We start from the raw sequence: 21,622 nt of genomic DNA, 5'->3' as shown, positions 1-21,622 counted from the left end.
TCGAAGTATGCACAGATAAGTGCTGAAAATACAGCTTTCGTGACTGCTTATTTTTGTACCGACTTGGCCATCAAAATAATCTGCTGGCAACCCTAACCATAGGCCTGTAAGTTTGTTGCAGGATCAGCACATTATTTATTTTCTTCACCCTAGATCCCAGATTAATGCCGCAATAGTTTAACTTGGATCTTAAACTCTACCCCGCCGTCAATAACTCGCTGAGTTACTTCATTGCACCCGCATTCAGACAACTCATTCCTCATTCTCGCCCTTCACTTTCACTCTCACCCTGCACTCACACTGATCACAATGCACTCACACTGATCACCATGCACTCACACTGATCACCATGCACTCACACTGATCACCATGCACTCACACTGATCACCATGCACTCACCATTCACCCGCTCACCCTGCACTCACAGTGATCACTCTGCACTCGCAGTGCATTTGCGCTGTTCACCCTATACCTCACCCTGCAGTCACACAAGTACACTACTCCTCCTGCACTCATGTGACACTTCACTCACCTGTCCCCCTCACTGCTCAATATGCAACTCAATCAAACAAGCCCATCAGTAATCATACATTCATTCATCCCAATCTGAACTTGCTTCCGCACGTAAATTCATACGCCACCTCACTCACCCTGCAGTCACTCCTCTTGTCCTACTCTCACACAGTTGCATCGCTCACCGTGCACTCACATGGGCACTCTTGTCACACACACAGTGCAGAGGGTCAATGTGTCTGCTACATTGAACATGTACCATGCAGATCACAGAAATGAGTCTGCGTAAACTATGAGTAGCGCTATAAAAAAATGAAATGTTTGTCAGAAAGGTGCTATAGAGAGATGAGGTGCATTGTTGGTGAGTGGCAGTGAAGGAATTCATGGAGAAGGAGGAAACGGGGGTGGGGCATCAAAAAACACTGTTGTATGGTGTGCGACCAGTGTTAGCACCCCCCTCCGAAGTTCTGGTCTAGTGACTCCCCTGATTCTGCCTATTATTATTTACATTTGTAGTGCGCTACTGTTACCAAAAGATGTCCTGGGGCTAATAACCATCTGCTGCCTGAAGGCAAATGAGAAACACAGAAGGGGAAGGAGAACCAGCCAAATGGGGTGACCTACAGAGCATAGAGAAAGGTTTTTATATCTTCCTAAAGGATAATAGATTCTTGGTGGAGCGAAGCAAAGGAGGGTGCACATTCCATAACTGCTTGGCCTGCATCAAAACAGCGAGACAGACAACTCATGCCTTCTTGAATTAGGGAACAATAAGCAGAGTGGCACATGCTGAGAGGAGCATACGGGTCCGACCCGTATGCTTGGTGAGGAGAGATGAGAGGATGAGAGAGGACAGCAAGGGAGTGAGAGAATTTGATTGAAGAGGTCAGGGATGAGGAGAAGTGCGAATTGCCGAAGAGAAGTGTGGACACGCAAGAAGTGAGTGCGAGCCAAAGGTGGGGGCTTCTGTTAGAACAAAGGGGAGATGTGAAAGATGAATGGGGGGGACTGGAGAGGTGTAAGGTGCAAATAAACAAAAATTTGAATGGAGAGACGAGGTGAATGAGAAGTGCTGGGGGGCACGGGAGGTTACAGGGCCAAAGAGGAAATTAGATAAATGCAAAAGACTGTTAAAGATGAGGGCAGTGAAAAGACAGAATGGCAAGAGGTGATTAAAGGTGAATTGAGAGGTTGAATGGGGAGAGTTCAGAAATTGTAAAAAGGGGTGAAAGAAAATGGCCTGCAAAGTGAGAGAGGAATCCGGGGTTAGGAGAGGAGAGAGAGATGGAAGGAAGGGGGCGAGAGGAAAGCTGCATGGGTAAACTGCTTAACTCTGCACAAAACCGCCAGGGTTTTAAGGGACCCCTGCTTCTCCCGGCCAGGGCCAGGTGAGCTTCTAATGTGGCATCACGTATTCCTGAAGAGTGGAAGGCCCTTCACAAAGGTTGACTAGAAATGTTTCTGATGATAATTGCTGTATTTTGGTTATAAACGGGTACTGATTGGGTGAAATCTTTCCTCAGTGTTACTGTGTGTAAAAAATGTCAAAATAATGAAGCAATGCTGTCCCAAAATACGTGACATCACATAACCTCATTTGCATTTTCTTCCCACACAATTTAGTCAAGCCGGTCGCGTAATTTGGTCCTCAGCTGCCTCATAATTCCAGAAGCCCTGCCTACAGGTTTAGAAATTTTTGTCAGGAGGGGGTCCTTATGCCTCAAAATGTTGACAGGGGGGTCTTGGCATCCAAAAGTTTGAAGACCTCTGGTATAGGGGCTTGCGAAGAAAGTGATGAGAACATCGGGGAAAGATCTACCCTTGGCTATGAAGTAGAGAGTTTGGAGGAAGGGGAGTTGAGGGGAAGAGGACGAAGGCCACACAGAAGACTACATTTGATGTCGGGTGGGGGGAGGGGGGTAGAGATCTCTTCTGACCGTTAGTGTGCAGCATTAACAGGAAGTTAGAGGAGGAACCTAGTGACAGGTAAGATACAGCAGAGCAGGCTGTGCCCCTCTTGTATGGTGTCTGAGGGTTCAAGGCCAGGAGCCTCAGGAGTGCGGGGACGCCGAAAGACTCCAAAAAGATTTATATGTGATGGACACTGGAGTTGGCACTGATGAAGAGGTTTTCAGGTACAAGAGGTTCACTTGCAGGGCAGTCGGGGGCAAGCAGGAGGTAACAGGCACAGGGGACTCAGGGAAGAGCAGGGATGTGGAATTCCTATAGCCCAATGTCCAGGACATACTGTTTTGGGGTCAAGAGCAACAAGTTTTCATGTTTATTTTGTCCTGGGACAAGCAGACCTAACCCTCTGCAGCACAACCCCTTTGGCTGCCAGTTGACAAAACCACATTATTGATCAGTGAAGGGCATAGTCTGCAGTCTGCAGAGGTAGAAAAAACTGTAAAATTAGAGAGCAAGGACGTTAAGTTCAAAAAGCTTCCTTACATAGTAACTTCCAAACCTTTAGGGGCTCACCTCATGCTGGCAACCAAGGAAAGGATTTGGAAGGGCAAGTGTGTCGAAATGTTGAAACTATTGTATAGGGAGCTTAGGTCTCCCAGGGAAGAGAAATTAGAACTGTCTAAACGGCTGAAGGTGTCGGTGACAATAGAGAATTAGACGGCTGCTTTCTTTATCTATGCGAGTGTGTACTGCGAAAAGTACCCTGAAAGGTCCGTCGCACTCTTTAAATATATTGATGTCATTAGGAAAGCCCAGCTAAATTCTCCAATTAGTGTAATTTCTAAGAAGGAGTAAGGACCGTTTAGGCTGATTCAGCATCTGTCTTGGCCAGGACAGTCAGTCAATGACTACATACAGGCGGAACAAGTGTCAGTGACCTATTCCTCAGTGCAGGTAGCTTTATCACTAGTTAAGAGAGTGGGACAGAGGGCGCCTATGGCCAAGAGCGACATTACGTCAGCCTTCCGTTTGCTGCCATACACCCTGCCGATTTCTGTTTACTTGGCATACAATTCAAGGACAAGGGGCACGTGGATATAATGTTGTCAATAGGCTGCTAAATTTCATGTTCCCTGCACATGGTGCACAGGAAATGATCTTCTCATAACACACTACTTGGATGATTTCTTTTTGTGGGAAAATCTGGTTCCGCAGACTGCCAGCAGGCAGGCGCTGTTAAGTTAAGTTTACAGGAGCTCATGGGTGACATTAGTGTGCCATTGGCACCAGAGAAAACACTTGGACCCAGCATGATGTTCTCTTTCCTGGGAATTGAGATAGACTTGAGGGCGATGGAGGCCCATTGCCTGAGGAGAAAAAGCATAAAATGCTACAGCTGTTAAATGCAATGTTAAGCAAACCAAAAGTCATGGTAAAAGAGGTGCAGGCCATTTCAACTTTGCCTGCAGGGTGGTGAGAGTAGGGAGGACATTCTCTCGAATGCTGGGCATGTCACTTGCAGGGTTGCCTTTGTCACATCGTCAGGCTCGCGTCAGGGATAAAAGAAGACGTGCGGATATGGAGATCCTTCTTTCAGGCCTTTAATCATTTCCCATAGAAGCAATGACCAACAAGGATTGATGAAACAATCCGATATTTTCAGACGCAGCGGAGGGTTCAGGTGTTGGCCTTTTTTGGCAAGGACATTGGTATGCTGAGGAATCGCCTGCCGCTTGGAAGCGGGGTGGCCAGAGCATTGCATTCCTGGAGTTTTTTTCCTTGGTTTTAGCCTTGTTCTTTTCATAATTGACAACATGTCCATTGTGCAGGTGCTGAATAGGAAATCAGCTAAGGACGCACAGCTGTTGAACTTGCTGAGAGTTTTTGTGTTAAAATGCCTATTCCTCGATATCATTTTTAGGGCTAGACACGTGCCAGGTATGGAGAATGACACTGCGGATACTTTGTCTTGTTCACAGTCGGACAGATTCCATGGGCTGGCCACAGAAGCAGATTGAATCCGGACACGGATTCCACAGGGCCTCTGGTCAATAGGAGAGACAGGATGCTTCAGCTGGTAGCAGGTTCTTTAGCCATGTCGACAAGGACAGCTTATGACCAGGCCTGGGCTGAATTCCTAGCAAGCTGGGCCATAAGGAGGCCAGAAGGTTGGAATAATTGGTGGGCATCGCATTTATGGGCAAGCTTATTTGGGGTTATGAGGGGTAAGAGGATTTTAGAGGGCAGGGCCAGCAAAACTGGGTGGTGTATCCCTTAAAGGAGCTCGCAGACGTTGGAAATTCTCAGCGCTAAAATGAGCATCCTCCCCAGAGTTTGAAGGGCAGGTAATGAGTTTTCGCTTTTTTCGGCCCTTATGTCTTGGATGTTCTTTGTGGCATTCGGGGTTTCTGAACTGCTAGGGAATAGCGGAATTATATTGGAAGTGGTTGGGCAGCAGGAGGACAGAATAAAGACCCGGTTATATATAAGTCAAAAAATCGAAGGAGTGAGGGTAGGGCTATTTTTCTTAGGAGGTACCCAGAGGCCAAGATCTGGCCGGTTCGCTTGGGGGCAGCCATTCAGCCCAAGGCAGCGTCAGGCAGGAAGAAGGTTTTTCAGCATGAGTACAAAGCCAGTTACACCTCATCTAAATGTTAACTATCATGCGTAGGGCATTGGACATGCATCAGTCTGGATGCAACGGGTTTTTGCATACACTTGTTTATGATAGGTATGGCCACTGAAGCAGGTAGGCGGGGTTGGGAGCAGGGATGCATCATGGAGTTGGGTAGGTGGTACTTAAACTGCTTTAGGAAATGTGTTTGGGTGTCGGAGGGGGTCTTGCTAATGCATAGGACAGGTTGTCAACTTTGGTTTCTTTTTCAGCTTCTGTCCTCCGGAGCTCAGGCTGCAGGTGTGAAGATATGGATTGTGGGCAACTCCTTCGTTTAGTGGGTGGAGTGGCATGCGAGGTCCACAAGACATAGGGAGCTGACATGTATCATATTAGTCAGTAGGGTAAAGAGGGGATGAGATGGAGGAAGCTTCTTCCTCATTTGAACAGAATTATGGTATAGGGCATCTGGCCAGATAAACTCTTATCTACTTAAGCAAGAACGATTTAGTTGTCCAGAAGGGGTTAGCCTTGATAAAGAGCATGAAGGCAGATTTGAAGGAGATCCACAGGTGGTTGGCTGGTTGCAGAGGCACAACTAGAGCCAAATTTCAGGGGGGGTGGGCTAAGAACATGGGGGGGGGGGGGGACTGAATCTTTAAGCAATAGGCAGAGTGGAGCTGATTTGGAGGGGGGGCTGAATCTTTAAGCAATCGGCAGAGTGGAGCTGCAGGGGCTAGAAGGGGTGAAACAACAGCAAGGCCTCATTAACATGCAGATGGTCTTTTAAAGACCTGTGAAGTGCTCGGGTGCGGCTGTGTGTGTGCCCGGGAAGCTGTCTCATCCCGGGCTGCCACACACAACGGGGTGTGGGGGGGGGGGGGGGGACGGGGAGGGTGGACGGAAGCCCTTTGAGTCCAATGGGTGTTGCACGCCTGGCTGGTTGCCACTCGATATGGACAGAGTTTGTACCTAGGAGAGTGTGGCGGGGACAGTGCAGCCGGCAGTTAAAGATAGGGCCAGGAGGAAGCTAAATAAGGAAATGTGTTTCTTTTGTAAGGACCACCTATTTGATCATTCAGACCTCCGGTATGACAATGCCGCCCAGACGGTGTCCATTTGTCGTTCATTGGCATGGAGCTTACCTTGTTGCAGATTACGCTGGTTTTAACTGATGCGCTTACCATAAAGTAGAGAGAAGAACAGGAGGTTAGCAGCGGCCAGGTGGGATTGGGGGTCGGGGGGGGGGGGTAGAAAAAGGAGGGTGCGTTGTTAGCACAGCTCCCCCCTCCTTTTTTAGGTCTCGCCTGAGCCAGCGCTTTAGCGCTGCTCTTGCGAGAGCTTATGTAAATGGGGGATCTGGAAGTGCAAACGAGTGCTTTCAGGCCTCCAAATACAGTGCATATGCGCCGGGCGCGCGCACCATTTGGCAGCCTGAAAGCACTCGTTTACTTTCACTTTCGCGGAGGCCGCACGGCCGCTTTGATGTTTGATCGCGATCATTTCCATCTCTTCTTTCTCTTCAGCTTCTTCCCCTGATTATCTTTCATCATGTCTTCCACCTGGTATTTTCATTTCATTTATGTTTTCTTCTCTCGCCTTTCTTCAATGTATTGCTTTCTGTTTGTCTTTTTTAGTTTCCCCTTCATTTTGCTATTTGTATTTAATTGCTGGCAGTTCTCTAAATCGTCACACCATTTGGCAGCCTGAAAGCACTCGTTTGCTTTCACTTTCGCGGAGGCCGCACGGCCGCTTTGATGTTTATTGCGATCGCGATCATTTCCATCTCTTTCTTTCTCTTCAGCTTCTTCCCCTGATTATCTTTCATCATGTCTTCCACCTGGTATTTTCATTTCATTTATGTTTTCTTCTCTCGCCTTTCTTCAATGTATTGCTTTCTGTTTGTCTTTTTTAGTTTCCCCTTCATTTTGCTATTTGTATTTAATTGCTGGCAGTTCTCTAAATCGTCACATTCCGTTCATTTGTGTGTTTATCTCTTTTGAGTTTTCGTAGCCCTTTTTCTTTCTGTCTCGTTTTTCTTCAATCGTGTGCTTTATTTAATCGTTTCTCTATCCCGTTGTTTCTTTTTCATTTGTTATGTCTCTTATCTTCCTTGGTACTTTTTTCGCAGCTTCATATATATCATGTTAGCGAGTTTCTGTGAAGTTCCAGACTTATAGAGCCCGGCGCTCATTACCCAACAAGGGGTTCCCCACTCCGGATTAACGCACATGCACACTAGGCAGAAACTTACTTCCCAACCCTCTTTAACTCAGTATGGAGGGACTCCGCATACCTCGTCTCTTTGACCTGTGACTGTTGACAAGTGAAGTTATTACATGATTTTGCATACACGTCACAACGACCAACGTTCTATAACTTGTTTTCATGAAGAAACCTCGCAGACCAGCAGTTATCGCTGATTGGTCCACTGTCACCTTTTAATGACTCTATTCACGGCAATAACAGGGCCAAAAATAAGAGCATCTGTGCCATGTGACCTGAAATAAATCGTATTGCATCACGTCTTCGATGCTTTTTATGTCCTAATACATGTCTTGCCCTTTCTCCCCACCACCCACCATCTAATCTCTTCTGCTGTACGGAGGTAAGCACTCTGCGCCTAGAACGCCGTGTGCCATTACGCAGCGCTGCAGTCCCTCCCTCGCCCCGCTCATTTTTGTTTGTGTTCCCCCCCTCTCCCCACCCCACCACTACGCAGCATGAGTGGTCCCTCCTGGCCCTGTGACTGCTTTTGCGGTAATAAAAGACTACAATTATCAGGATTCAATGGGCCCCTCGGGGCCCGGGTTCCGGTGCTACTGTACCTGCTGCTCCAATGGCATGGCCCTCTCAGAGCACGAATCCTGGAGCCGGGACTGCTTCTCTCCATGCCACCCCAGCTAATGTGCCACTTCCCGACTTTTTATCCCAGCAGGCCGCCCTATCCGCAGCCATCTTCCGAGGGTTGATTTGCCGGGACTTTAATTATCATAAGCGGAGACTCATTAAGCAGCGATCAACAGAAACGCCTTGTGTATTATTGATGAGTGGGGGTGAGTAGAGGAGGGCCCAATTCACCGTAATTAAATAACAAGCATTTGCAATGCAATAGGTCTTGCATTTACGAGAGTTTGAGCTATTGACATTGCAAATGACGATGCCTTTCATTTTTGTTTTTTAAAACATAAATAAAAGGCATTGTCATTTACAATGCCAATAGCTTAAACTCGCGAAAATGCGAGACCTATTGCATTGCAAATGCTTGTTTTTCTTTTTCGGTCGAGCCTAGTACATTTGTGGTGCATGTTAGTTACCGGATGGTGAAAGACACAGATGGGAGGAGGGAAGTTAGGCTCAGTAGCGGTCCGTGGAGGGAGTTCCGTGGGGCGGTGAGGCGGGGCGGGGAAATGTAAACACCGGAATATGGATGAACGGAGGCAAGTACACATTTAAATAAATAAAACAAATTCCTTTGCGCGCGCTGCATCGCGCAACGAAATTCGTTTTATTTATTTAAATGTGTACTTGCCTCCGTTCATCCATATTTGTTTACATTTCCCCGCCCCACCGCCCCACGGAACTCCCTCCACTGACCGCTACTTGCTGTATTATAGTCAGTGTTAGAAGTGGGGGGGAACGGAGGGGCACGGCGTGCCCCTACTTTTAAAAATTATGCTAGTCCGTTCCCCTACTTCTTGATTTAAAAAAAGCGTCCCGGGACTGCCCTAATTCAGGCCCGGTTCTAGTAAGGGCTTGAAGGCAGGCGCGGAACGCCATGGGGCTCAAACTGCTTCAAAGCCGCCCCCCCCCCCACACACCTCCCCCGTCCCGTCGTGTGTGTGCGCCCGGGCGCGCACACACAGACAGTTTTTGAGATTATCGCAGCCGCACCCGAGTACTTCACAGGTCTTTAAAAGACCATTTACATGTTAACGAGGCTTTGTTTCTTTTTTTCACCCCTTCGTCTCCACATGGCAAAGGCGACAAATCCTTTCTTTGGCCGCGGTAACCTTTGCCTACTGTCCTGCTGCGTGGATATTCTTTTTCTATGCAGCGCAGGAGAAAAGAAGTTTGTTTATTTTGATTCACCTTTCCCGACCCCTGCAGCTGCTTATCACTTCAGGCTGCGACACTAAGATTGACTAATGGAGTAAGTAGGAGAATGTGTCACTATTTGTTTTTCTTTTTAAATTCTGCACAGGCACAGCAGGACATGTACTTTGTGTGTGCTTCATTTAATCCGTTTTTATCCTTATCGTGGCCGATGCAGGACAACAATAGGACAATAAAAGATGCCCAGATAACGCTGGTGATGAATGATCCCGCTGGAGAGCAATCATTTCTCTGTTAGTAGTTAAGTGCAGATGAACTGTATTTTATGTGGAAGCTCAGTGGGTTACTGTCATTGTGACAGAGACCCTTGTGTTACTTGCAGTTCAGAAGTTACAATCCTAACATAGGACAGTGACCAATGAACTGTCATCAAAGAGCTGTATGCAAACCTGAATGATATAGTTAGAACTTCGCGTTTTTTGTTTTGTGATATAGTTAGAACTTCCCCAGTCTTTCGTTATTCTAATGTTGCTAAAATGAGTATCTTTGGGCAGATATACATTTTTATCAGTAAAGCCAACCCCTAACCACTGGAGTACTCTTTAAATCCTGAGTTTGTGCTTCTCCAGACCAAACCCTCTTAAAATAACTGCCCACCAGTATGGATGACATGTGATTCATACACCTTGTAATCCTCATTGGCTTATGTGACATTCCCTGTAGGCTGATTTACATACTTGTATGATTCGTTGTCTCTGTATACACACTACACTGATATGAGTAGCGCTACACAACAAATGAAATGCATATGAGAGAGGGGCTACATAAAGATGAGGGGCACTGTTGGAGGGTGGCAGTGAGGGAATCCGGGAAGGAGGTAGTGGGAGTGGCTATGGAGCGATGAGTGGCACTGTTGGAGGGTGGCAGTGAGGGAATCTGAGGAAGAGGTCATGGGGGAGGGGGGAGCTAGGGAGAGATGAGGGGCACTGCTGGAGGATGGTAGTGAGGGATTCTGAGGAGAAGGTCATGAGGGGGAGGGGCTACAGCGAAATGAGGGGCACTGGTGGAGGGTTGCAGTGAGGGAATCCGAGGAGGAGTTCATGAGGGGGAGGGGCTATGGGGAGATGAGGAGCACTTGTGGCGTATGGCAGTGATTATTGGTGTGGCGCCAAAAAAGACTTTCGCATCAGCGCTAAAGCCGGCCTTGTCATGGCCTTTCTGTTTTTGTTTATTTAATTAGCAGTCGGGTCATAAGGGCTACTGTGGAACATACTTTAAAGTGTGTGCTAATCATATTTACTGCTATATTCAATGTTTTAAGTTTGAAGGTGATTTTACTAATGTTTTTACCGGGAAAAATGAAAGTGGAGCCCGATGGTGCCTGATATGGGGCTGGGGCCCAAGGTCAGCTGTGAGATAAGGTGCACTGGAGAGGAGTAGTGGATAATCAAGCCTGTAAGGAAGTGCGTTGCGGAGTCTGGGGTCAGGTGGAGGTAGCAATGAAGAGGGATCCTCCATGAAGGCTCGAACAGAGGGAGCCCAAGTAGTGTCACTTGCCTGATACTACCACCTCAGAAACCTCCTCTTCCCATCAAAGGAAAATTACATAGAAAAAACTGTTTTTGAGAGTGATAATATTTAGAAAGAGATTTGGAAAAGAGTGCGATTTACTGGGCCTTGTAAGACTAAGAAGAGATAAAGGAGGGCCCGGAGGATTTGCAGTCTGGGTGTTGCTACTCCCAAGATAATTATGAAAAAAAAACTATAGGGTCAAATACACCATGCCTCTCCGAAAAATCAGAGAGAGCTTGGGGAATGTGCTCTGGAGGTAGAAGTAAGACTTCTGGCAATTGGAAAGGTGCTAGATATACGTTGGGTGTCATCAAGTTCTGTGAGAGCTGTTTGGAATAACTACAAAGGACTTATTAAACATTTCATGGAATCTTCCGAAGACTCAACAAGGAGTGACATTGAGCAGAGGAAATATGCTGGTTTAAACCGTTTATTAACCTCCCTGGTGTTTGTTGAAAATATGGGCATTTTATATGATGCTCTCACAGAATTGGGTGACCTATCCAGAAGGCTGCAGCGGCGTGATATGACCATATGAGGCCGATCGTTCAATACAGATGCAGATTTTAGTGTTTGAATCAATGGCTGATGCACCTGGGCCCTTTGTTTGCTACAACTGCATTAGATGCTGCTGAACGGATGCAGTTTGCTGGTGTAGGACTGCAACAGAACAAAGGCTGTGTTAGCATCAATAGGGCACAGTTCTTTAGGAGCTTAGCAAATAACCTGCGAAAAAGGATGACAATGTCTAATGCATCAAATGTTTCTAGATGCACAACCACAAACAATGATGAAATAGAATACAAAGAGTTAGTACATAGAATGAAACTCCTACAACCAGTTTATTGGCCAGATCCAGAAGACATCTTATACGGTGAGGGAGAATTACAAAATCTTTGTAGCAGGTTGCATGTATTTGATACCAGGCAGTACATCCTTGGTTTCAGAGAGTACAAACAAAATAAAAATTGCATCTCTGAAAGCCTGAAACCATTAATGCACATTATAAACACCTTTTGTACCTCCACTGCTGAATGTGAACGGGGCTTTAGTGTAATGAATGATGTGCTCACACCACTGCGGAACAGAATATCAATCAATCGTCTGTCTTCTACAATGTTCATAAATATCGTGGGGCCACCTGTCATAGAATTTAAACCTGAATTTTATGTTCAGAAATGGTTAGAAAAAGGGAGGAGAAGTGCAGATGAAAGAAACTGCATGGCTCGGAGACAAATGGCTTATGATTCCACTTATAAGCGTATTTGGAATATTCTGTGATTGGAAACATGTCCCACATTGTAAATGAATTAAATATAAACAACTTATATATTAAACCTCAAATAAACATGTTTATTGATTCTTTGAATTAAATAAAGTTATAAGCTGTAACTGGTCAGTGAAATGCCAAACGTTCAAAAATTGGTATGTTTTGCTATTTCTAGCCACACCTCCGACTCCGCCCACTAATCCAATCCTTGGGTTATTCCCGCCCCCTGAGTCTCCGCCCACAGTTCCCCTACTTTTTTTCCCCCACTTCGACCACTGATTATAGTGTAATCTTATAAGGTCCCAAAGGCGAGACCTATTGGCTATGCCAATGCTTGTCTGGGTGGTGGTTGGAAGACTAGCAACAGAAAGGAACCGCGAGACAGAGGGCCAAAGAATAGTAAATTTGTTGTATTCTCTGTTCATTTTCTTTGCTGCTTCATTTATTTTTGCGTCTCTGTGTGTGCTCCTTTTCCTTCCCTTATTTACTTGCTCCTCGTCCAGTGGCCGTTCCCCTGTGTTCCTCGTGCTGCCTTCCGTGTACGTCATCGCGCTTGCTCTGCTGTATTGTTTTTGCATGCGGGGAGGCTCTGCATCCCTGGCCGTCCGTGCAGGAGCCGTCTGCTGCGGTGGCGGGGCCCAAATGAATGAACCATGTAACTCACCTCCTAACGAAGTCGCTCATTTCACCAAAATACAAGAAAATGCTAGAGAGAAATGCGGAGTGAGCAGCAGGCTAATGATTAGTAATCGGTGGAGCGGGAGGGCGAAACATGAGTTGTAACCGTTGGAGAGAGAGAGAGATAAGATAATTACAGGTAAGAACTGAGGAACACATTCAAACACGCATTGAAAGAAATCGGCATCAAATGAACACACAAAGACCGAGGAAGGAGACAACAACGGCACAATGAAACAATGCGGCAAGCTTCAACCAGGAACACTTATGACGAAGGCAATGGATTTGTAGTCAATCACAGCATCATGGTTCTCTTTTAAATGTCAGATCTAATGATACAGTGCTTGCATGCATAATCATATAGTACAAACGCACAGTGGACTGAATCTAAAACAGCATCTGCTGTAAAAATAGACTCAAACGCAATGGTAAAAGAGCACAATAAATTAAGGAAACCAGTTCATTCAGTTCCACCTCAGGGAGCGCTGGCTTGATATGCTGCAGGATTAAAGCTGTGGCCTCCCCTTAAACACGCAACGAAAGAGCCACTGAATCAAAGGAAGGGGGATGGGGGGGCGGGGGGGGGGAGGGGTCTCGCTTAACGTGGGGCCGAGTTTTAAGTTGCTCAGTATGGACCACGCCCATGGTAGGCAGTTCGGAATTAGATCCTCTGAGAATCAATCAAAATAAAAAATGTGGCCACTTACAGTTCTTGAATTTTTAGGAAAACCTTCCATTTGAACCTTCCAATGCTTAATAACCACAAGCTACCCCCATCTTTACTGACTTACCTTAGTCATGATATCACACACTTGCAGTGCAGACACCCTTGGCCGCTCTCATCTGGAGGATTCAACTTGCGAAGCTTGTGCTGACGGATCTCCCGTACTAATGTATAAAAGGCATCTTCAACCCCCTAAAAAAATAAGGGCATTCACCAAAAACACATTATAAAGTTTTAGAATGGGCTCTAGTGTACCGGTGACCAGACTAACATGAAACATACATACTAACTACGCTACCTGATAAATACTGGCACACTCACCTGAAAACCTGGAGCACGGTGAAGTTTTACCCAAGCAGTCCCCGGGTCTTAAATTTCTGACTTAAAGCAGACATTTTAGTATGTGTGAATGCTGTCATGAGACACTAAAGAAGCCAGGAAAGTTACTTACACTCAGAGTGCTAATACACCATCCCTCGAAGGAGAACATCTATTTCTACTATGACCTTCCGCAGATGCCAGGATGTTCGTTCGCTCAGCTTAAATTTGGGTAAACAGTCTCCATCTATTCCCTCATAGTACCCGGAAGTGACAGCCGACACCACCCCAAAACCTAGATAAAGTCAACCTGCTACTTACTCAGAGGATGTGCCCAGGAGCAGAAGTGATCTCAACCCCAGCTAGAGTATAGCTACTCTAGTAGAACAACCAGTACAGGGTTCACCAACTCAGCACTGTATGACAGTAGATTACCACCCGCCGCCCTATGGACGGCTTAGCAATGAAAGCAAAAGCCCATCAATCAACACTTAAGTAATAAAAATGAACGTTTCACATTGATATGCGGAGTGTTTTTTCTTATTTCCGGGAGCTATTTCTCTTTTACTGATATAACTGTTTTTAAGTTTGCCTTTACTGGCTGGTATTCTGCGAGTACTTGGAAGGATTCTTTGATCCTCATGCCTGACAGATGCTATTGTTCCAGTGGTGATGGTTTTATTTTAGGAATATTATCAAACATCATCGCTATCGATTTGATCTCCCAGGAAATTCCCACTGGAGCCTGATGCATTTTTTTTACATCTAACTTTGCACTAGAGCTCTATGGTTATAAAGTAAAGAATACGCTGCACACATGAATTTTGAATATTTGCTAAGGTGCTGCAATAAATAATCCCCATTTTCTGACTGAGTAGTTGCTCACTGCCCTTCTTGTTGAATGAGCAGTAGCTCGCTGCCCTTCTAGCATTACTTCATTGCTAATAATGGGAGATTCAATTTCACTTAAATCAATTAATGGAAGTAAACAATGCCTATTGCAAGTTGGAGTCTCAGTTCACATAGTTTTATGCAACTCATCTAACGTTTCAAGTTACAATGCATTGTAAAAGAAAAGCCTATGATGGGAAATACGTTGTCCCAGGTAATTTGGCTACCTTATACATAATTACCAATTCTACCACTTTGTCCAAAAGTTATTTTGGTTTTATGCTCCCAAAACACACATTCTGCATAAAAGAGGACGCACCCCAGTGAACAGATGTCCCTACCTGTCTTGTTTTTGCAGACGTCTCGATATAAGGAATGCCATAACTCCTGGCCAGGTCGTGCGCTTGTCGTGTCTCCACCGTCCGTGCCGGAAGGTCACATTTGTTTCCCACTAACACCATTGGTACGTCATCAGAGTCCTTCACCCGTTTGATTTGTTCTCTGCACACCAAGGGAAACAGGCAACAAAGAGTGTGGGTGGAATCATCCTTAGAGAGCATTTGTAACAAGCACTGGCAAAGCCAATAGATATTGCCAACAATAGAGCTATTGGTTTTCTTAATCTTTTTTAGTCATGTTGTACAGCAGCCTGTTCTCATAGAAAAACACACTCAACAATGGAAGGAGGGGAGGCGGGTGGAAACAAGCAATAGCGCAGAAAGCAACGAAGGCACGAGGGCGGGTGGGGGCAAGCAATAACAAAGACAACGAAAAGGACAGGTGAGGGCCAGCAACACGCAGTGCTTTAAATTGCACTTTTTTATTCTGACAGGGAGAGTACCGGCACTTCAAGAGTGACGTAATACTTTTAATTGGAGAGTACAGGCACTTCTCAGAAACAAGCAGATACTCTGGTATAGAGTACCTGCACTTCTATTTTTACATTTCCAGCACTGGCAACGCAGACAAGGGAGGGAGGGAGGGAAACAGGGGAAGAAATGTACGAGGGAGGCAGTTGAAAGAGAGGCACTCTAGTAGAGTGCTTAAGCACAAAGAAAAAAAAAAAGTAGTGCATAAAAAATGAACAGTAGAAGAACACAAGTTATGCGTCTGACTTATAAAAGGCAAGCACTTAAGAGTGACAATGCAGCCAACCAAAGGTAAGCAAAAGGTGGACTCCAAGCGCTGTCTAGCCAAGACCTAAAAATTAATGCTGCTGTAACATGTTACAAAAAAAATCTATCAGGATGAAAAGGATACAATGTTTAAAGATATATTTTCTAGCATCTTTAGGTCACGTCATTTTATGTGTGCTGGTAATATAAAATACCAGGCTCTTACTACAAAGATCTTCGTGGAGTTCTGAATAAGAGGTAGAAATAAAGAATACGTGCTGCTGTAACATTATTTCCTATCAGCGAGTCTCACTAAAGTGGCATATGTATGACAGCCCAGGAATCAGATTCCTGTGTACCATAGAATTTACAGTGCACCTCACCAGGGAGGCCTAATAAGGTCACCCGTTTTTCAGATTCCTTGTGTTTTAGGTCTCGGCTAGCGTGGCTGCGCACATGCGCAGCTCGCTCGGCGAGATTTAATGATTTTGAAGAGCTTCAGTAAAGAGCTTTAAGCCCCGCCCCTCTTTTCCATTGGCTGGCGTCACCGTTTATGCTAAACGTAGCCAGCCATTGGAAAAGAGCTTTTTATGATGTGTACTTTGGCTTTTTCAGACGGCCCACTTGGACGGGCTCGCCCGATTTCCGTTCGTCGCAAACGATTTCTTATCTTTATTGGGCCATGTGTTTCAAACACATGGCCCCATAAAGCTAAGAGAGCGATGCTTGTTATTGTATGCTGGCCTGAAAGCGAGGACGCACAGTTTTCTACAATGTAGAGGGAGGCCTAGCAGCTACTAATTGAAGACAAGAGGATTATGTTGTGTGATCAGGGTTTGATGTTAATTGGTCTTGGATCATGTCGGACAATAGTCCACGCAGATTAGCCCGAATAGGTTACAGAGTCCTTTGACTTCCAAAGGATAAAAAAAAGTTTACTTTATGTTAAAGAGTAGCAGGACACACAATGAGCCTGGCTGCCTAGGGCCATTTGAAGATTGTGCTGTGGTGCAGATATCCGGGCGCCGTGCTCAGCTGCAGGGCACGGGCCGGGTCCAGCCGTCCCCCGAGGCACTGAGTTGCTGTCACTGAGGAGACCCTCCCTATAGACTGCTGACGAGCGGCCTAGGCCCCTGGGACTTCTCCACAGACTGGGGCTGCTGCGTCCCTACACGGAGCTCCATCACATAAGGTAGGAACAGAGACCTCTCTCAACAAGCCCTCCCCAAGGCTGTGGGGTAGGAGGAGCCGGGGGCTGGGGGTGCTCCCCAGCCAGATGTGGAGGCATATGTCAAAAGAAGCACTGTTTTCAGTGCACTAATATTAGTTTTTTCTTAGGTTAAGTTATGAATTCGGGAACAATGTGTGTTGTGGGACAAGAAACATAGTAATCAGGAGCATTTGTCTTAGAAGGCATGTCTTTCTGATAGTCCTTACGACGTTACAAAAATGTGTGACGTTTGTTCTTAGAAATGTAACAAGAACGAATATACGTAATGTGTTCTGTAAAGTGATTTGAAAGTGATGCACGTTTATTATTGAGGGTTCATTGCAGCGCGCCTTGCCCGCACGTCACAGCGCCTTCCCTGGACCCCGTGCTGAGCGCCCCCGAGTCATATATTCATCTTGTCAGAGGGATTGCGCCATCTCTCCACACTGCTGCTTTTCTCTACTTCTTGCCAACAGAAGTACATCGGTACTTCTGTTGGCAATGTCAGCAGAGAGGCCAAGGATTGCAGGGGCACAGGGAGGGCACCCTCCTGAGCCAGGCTGATTCCACTGCTGGGAACTGTCAGAAGCTTGCACTGCATGGGCAGTGTGAGGGGCTTTCCCTGGTAGGCACTGCAAGAGGGTGGCCCCTGTGGAGAGTGTGAGACGTTAGCATGATCTGGGGGGACATGAGAGTAGTGTGAAGAAGAGACACTACTGGGCAGCTAAAGAAGCGGTAAGAGCGTGGAAAGGTGAAAACAACATTTCATTAAGTTTACTAATGCAAATCACTGCATTTTATTCACGTATTGAGGAGCTGACCTCGTGAATGAGTCGAAATGAAAGTTTAAACCGATCGCAACACTTGCCTGGTGCATTTAAAAAGGGCTGACTTTTAACACATAAAATAACAATTCTGCTTGAATAGTGCAATGTTTTGGGACAGCATTTATGAAGAGTGAGGGGGGGGGGGTGGCTTTAAGTGACGCCTCTCCCCAGACCCATGTCTGGCAGTGCATGAGCCTCGCGCAGGGTCAGGCACTAAACAACGTGTAAAGTCCTGGCCCAACTCTTTTTTTAGGTCTCGGCTGGCGTTGGAGCGCACCTCGAGACTTATAGCAACCAAGTTACTACTCTCTACTACTCACTCTCTACTCATAACTACTCTCTACTCACTCTCTACAACTCACTCTACTACTCACTCTCTACTCCCTCTGTACTACTCTCTACTACTCACTCTCTACGCGCACACATATGCTCATACATATATATATATATATACACATACATATATAAACATATATACACTTCTGCATATATATATATATATATATATATATATACACACACACACACACACACAAATATAAATGCATGCATACATACATACATATAGATATATATGCATGTTATGTACATGAAAGTTTAAAAAGCACTAATAAAAGCAAAGCTAAAAAGCCACCTAATTACAAACAGAATTGCTTTAACTTAAACGAGGGCGAGACCTATTGCATTTTCAATGCTTGTTTAAAGGAGAGACTAGACTGTTCCCAACAAGGCAGAGGTCAGCAATGATTTGCATTTTTTTTCTCTTGAAGTAAAACGGCACAGATGGGATAACAAATTACGGACAGTAATGTGACCCGAGTAATTGCCACTAGCTACAATCAGTTCAAATATTTGCATCCAACACTTTGGTACTGTACAGCGGAAAAGAACCCCTGGACTCTGGGTGCAATAACCTCAGCTGGAGTAGCCTTGGTAACTGGTCAGGGTATACTGCCCTAGGGTCTAGACAGAAAGAGGTCTCTCAATGTACATGGCTGTAGGACATGTAGCTTTGAATGTAGGGATCAAGTGTAGGACTTAGACAATAACATGAAACACCTCATAACAATGGGCCCACTCTCACCACCAGCAAATACATCTTTGCTGATCTGCGGAATCATCTGCAAACAGGACGTTTTGCCAATATCCCCTTTTAGCAATGCCAATTGTTCTAGAAAGTCTACTCTGCGGAGCATTATGTACTCTGTCTCGTACTGCCCAATCCACACAACACGGATCCATTCCTGGAGGTCTCTGTGCAGCACGTTGTGTCTATATAAAGAAAGCAACATCACACTAGACAGGCCTGTGATGCCCATCCTGTGTTCCTTTTAAGTTTAAACAGTGCCCCTTCCCTGGCACTCTCTGGGCAGCAGCAACATGTGTCCCTGTAAACAGTGTCACATTCCCCAAAGCCTCCAGTCTAGCACCTAAAGGATCCCTTTAAAGCAGAGGTATCCAACCCTGTTCTCGTTGCCAGGAAGTATGTCAAGATTTCAGAACTAGGTGCAATCGATCAGGAACGTTTATTTAACACCTTTACACAGTAGATTGCTGTCCTGAAAACCTAGTACGACTGTAGCCCTTGAGTACCACAAGCGAATGCCTGTGCTCTGACAAGTGCTACCTACATTTAGAATACAGCACCTCACATACTTTTTTACACCGCACCACAGCCTGCTGTGCAGCACACACAGGGGCTTATTTACAATCCCATTGCGCCACCGGTGCATCACTTTTTTTGATGCACCAGCAGCGCAATGGGCTTTTCCATATTTACAAGGCCATGTAAAGTCACCGTGCGTGACTTTTCATGGCCTTGTAAATATGATTTCCTTTCACGCATAACACTGTGTTCCATGAGTGTTGCTGTGGGTGGCGGAAACATCCATGGAACATGATGCATTTACAACAGTGTGCAAACTTGGGAATGCATCAGAATCCTACACCTCCCCAGGGGAGGCATACGGAGGCGCAACGAGGAAAAATGCTTTAATTCTCCTCGGTTTTTTTGTGTTTCTATGGGTGGTGCAGGAAAATTCCTTTAATGATTGTTTTTGTGCAGGAATGGACTCCTTCCTGCACAAAAACAATCATCCCCTCCGTGCAGACACACTTGCAAAATGACACAAGGGGTCTACACTGGCGCACGACTGTTTGTGCGCCGGCGCAGTGGAGAACAACAGTAACGCACCGTATCTTGTAGCTACAGCGCATTCCTGCCCTTTTATTTCGACGCACGACAGCGCAGCAGGAAGGCTTGCTGCACTGCTGTGCGTCAAAATCTTGTAAAGAAGGCCCATAGTGTCTGTAAACTAGCGCCACTCCCCACTCTGCTTTCGGTGTCACGTACCTGTACTGGTGAATGTCTTCAAAGGACTTGGTATTGTTAATGGCAAAGACGCACAGGAAGCCCTCGCCTGTTCTCATGTACTGGTCTCTCATCGCACTGTACTCCTCTTGACCCGCCGTGTCCAAGATGTCTAACAAACATGTTTCCCCATCAATGACCACCTGCTTTCGGTAGGAGTCCTGCCATTGGTTAAGAGGACGGAGAGAGAGTTTCAGGGTCAGAACGAAGGGAAAGAACATCAGACCTGCCGCCATACCCCCAGTAAAAGGATACAAAGTCAAACATATTCCTTCTTTAATTTACACATAACGCAAAGTTTAAGCAACTGCTATATGACCAAATACGAGGAAGAAGTACTCATCCACATCAAAGCCGATTCTGGGCTCAGTACCTCTTTTTAAACACTGGACGAGACAACAACAACGGATTTATGTTTTACCACTTGCTACAGAGCATCAAATCAAGCGGTTTATTTAACCATGCCATCCTTGGTGATATCTTTTGGTGAACACGGCATCTGTATTAGCAGGATCAAAAATGCGTTACGGGCCCCACTTGTATGCGGAAAGGCAGGAGAATGATTCATGGATACAAATGTGACAGGATCACGTCCTCAGAAAGAGATATTGGAACACAGCAAAGCCAATAAGAAAAGACAACTCACCTGTCACAGTTACTTCTATTGTTAGTTCTACCCCAGTCACAACAAACATCAGTAGCACCATGCCATGGTTTATTGGGATGAGCTGATAAGACCAAGAATGTGAGGAGCTCCATGCAAACGCAACCAGTTTTATAGTCTAACTGTCCCAAAGATGTCTGGATGGGCGCGTGGGTCATCTTGACTGACGCCCAAAGGGTTAACCTTGGTACTGTAAAGCGTGATGAAAGTATTGTTACCTTATCACCCAACCACCATGAATCCTAACACGTGGCAAAACAATGTGGATGAGAGCATCAGGGAAAAAGGGTTTTTCAACTTTGGGTATGACATCTCAGATCAGGTTCACTTTACATCTTCACGAGCCGAGAATGTGGTTCGTTAAGAGTTCGCCCAGCCACGGGATCCTGTCCCAGAGTTTGCCCAGCCACAGGATCCTGTCCCTGAGTTCGCCCAGCCACAGGATCCTGTCCCAGAGTTCGCCCAGCCACAGGATCCTGTCCCAGAGTTCGCCCAGCCACAGGATCCTGTCCCAGAGTTCGCCCAGCCACAGGATCCTGTCCCAGAGTTCGCCCAGCCACAGGATCTTGTCCCAGAGTTCGCCCAGCCACAGGATCCTGTCCCAGAGTTCGCCCAGCCACAGGATCCTGTCCCAGAGTTCGCCCAGCCACAGGATCCTGTCCCTGAGTTCGCCCAGCCACAGGATCCTGTCCCAGAGTTCGCCCAGCCACAGGATACTGCCCCAGAGCTCGCCCAGCCACAGGATCCTGTCTCAGAGCTCGCCCAGCCACAGGATCCTGTCCCAGAGCTCGCCCAGCTATAGTATCCTGTCCCAGAGTTCGCCCAACCACTGGATCCTGTCCCAGAGTTTGCCCAGCCATAGTATCCTGTCCCAGAGTTCGCCCAACCACT

The 21,622-nt window shown here is 46.2% G+C and overlaps 1 protein-coding gene across 4 annotated transcripts in view; it reads right to left on the bottom strand.

Annotated features, from left to right (window-relative positions):
• Positions 1-21,622, bottom strand: part of LOC146860850 (GTPase HRas) — a 307,708-nt gene that overhangs the window by 24,791 nt on the left and 261,295 nt on the right. For all 4 annotated transcript variants that reach the window (XM_085644811.1, XM_085644810.1, XM_085644812.1 and 1 more), the window contains exons 3-5: positions 20,050-20,228; positions 14,886-15,045; positions 13,403-13,527 (exon numbers count right to left, since the gene is read on the bottom strand). In XM_085644811.1, coding sequence (XP_085500937.1) covers positions 13,408-13,527; positions 14,886-15,045; positions 20,050-20,228 — 459 coding nt within the window. In that variant the 3' untranslated portion in view covers positions 13,403-13,407. The remainder of the gene's footprint in view (positions 1-13,402; positions 13,528-14,885; positions 15,046-20,049; positions 20,229-21,622) is intronic.

Source organism: Triturus cristatus, chromosome 3_1, assembly GCF_964204655.1.
Source record: "Triturus cristatus chromosome 3_1, aTriCri1.1, whole genome shotgun sequence".
NCBI classification, from domain to species: Eukaryota; Metazoa; Chordata; class Amphibia; order Caudata; family Salamandridae; genus Triturus; species Triturus cristatus.
This window is presented reverse-complemented; position numbering and strand designations above follow the sequence as displayed.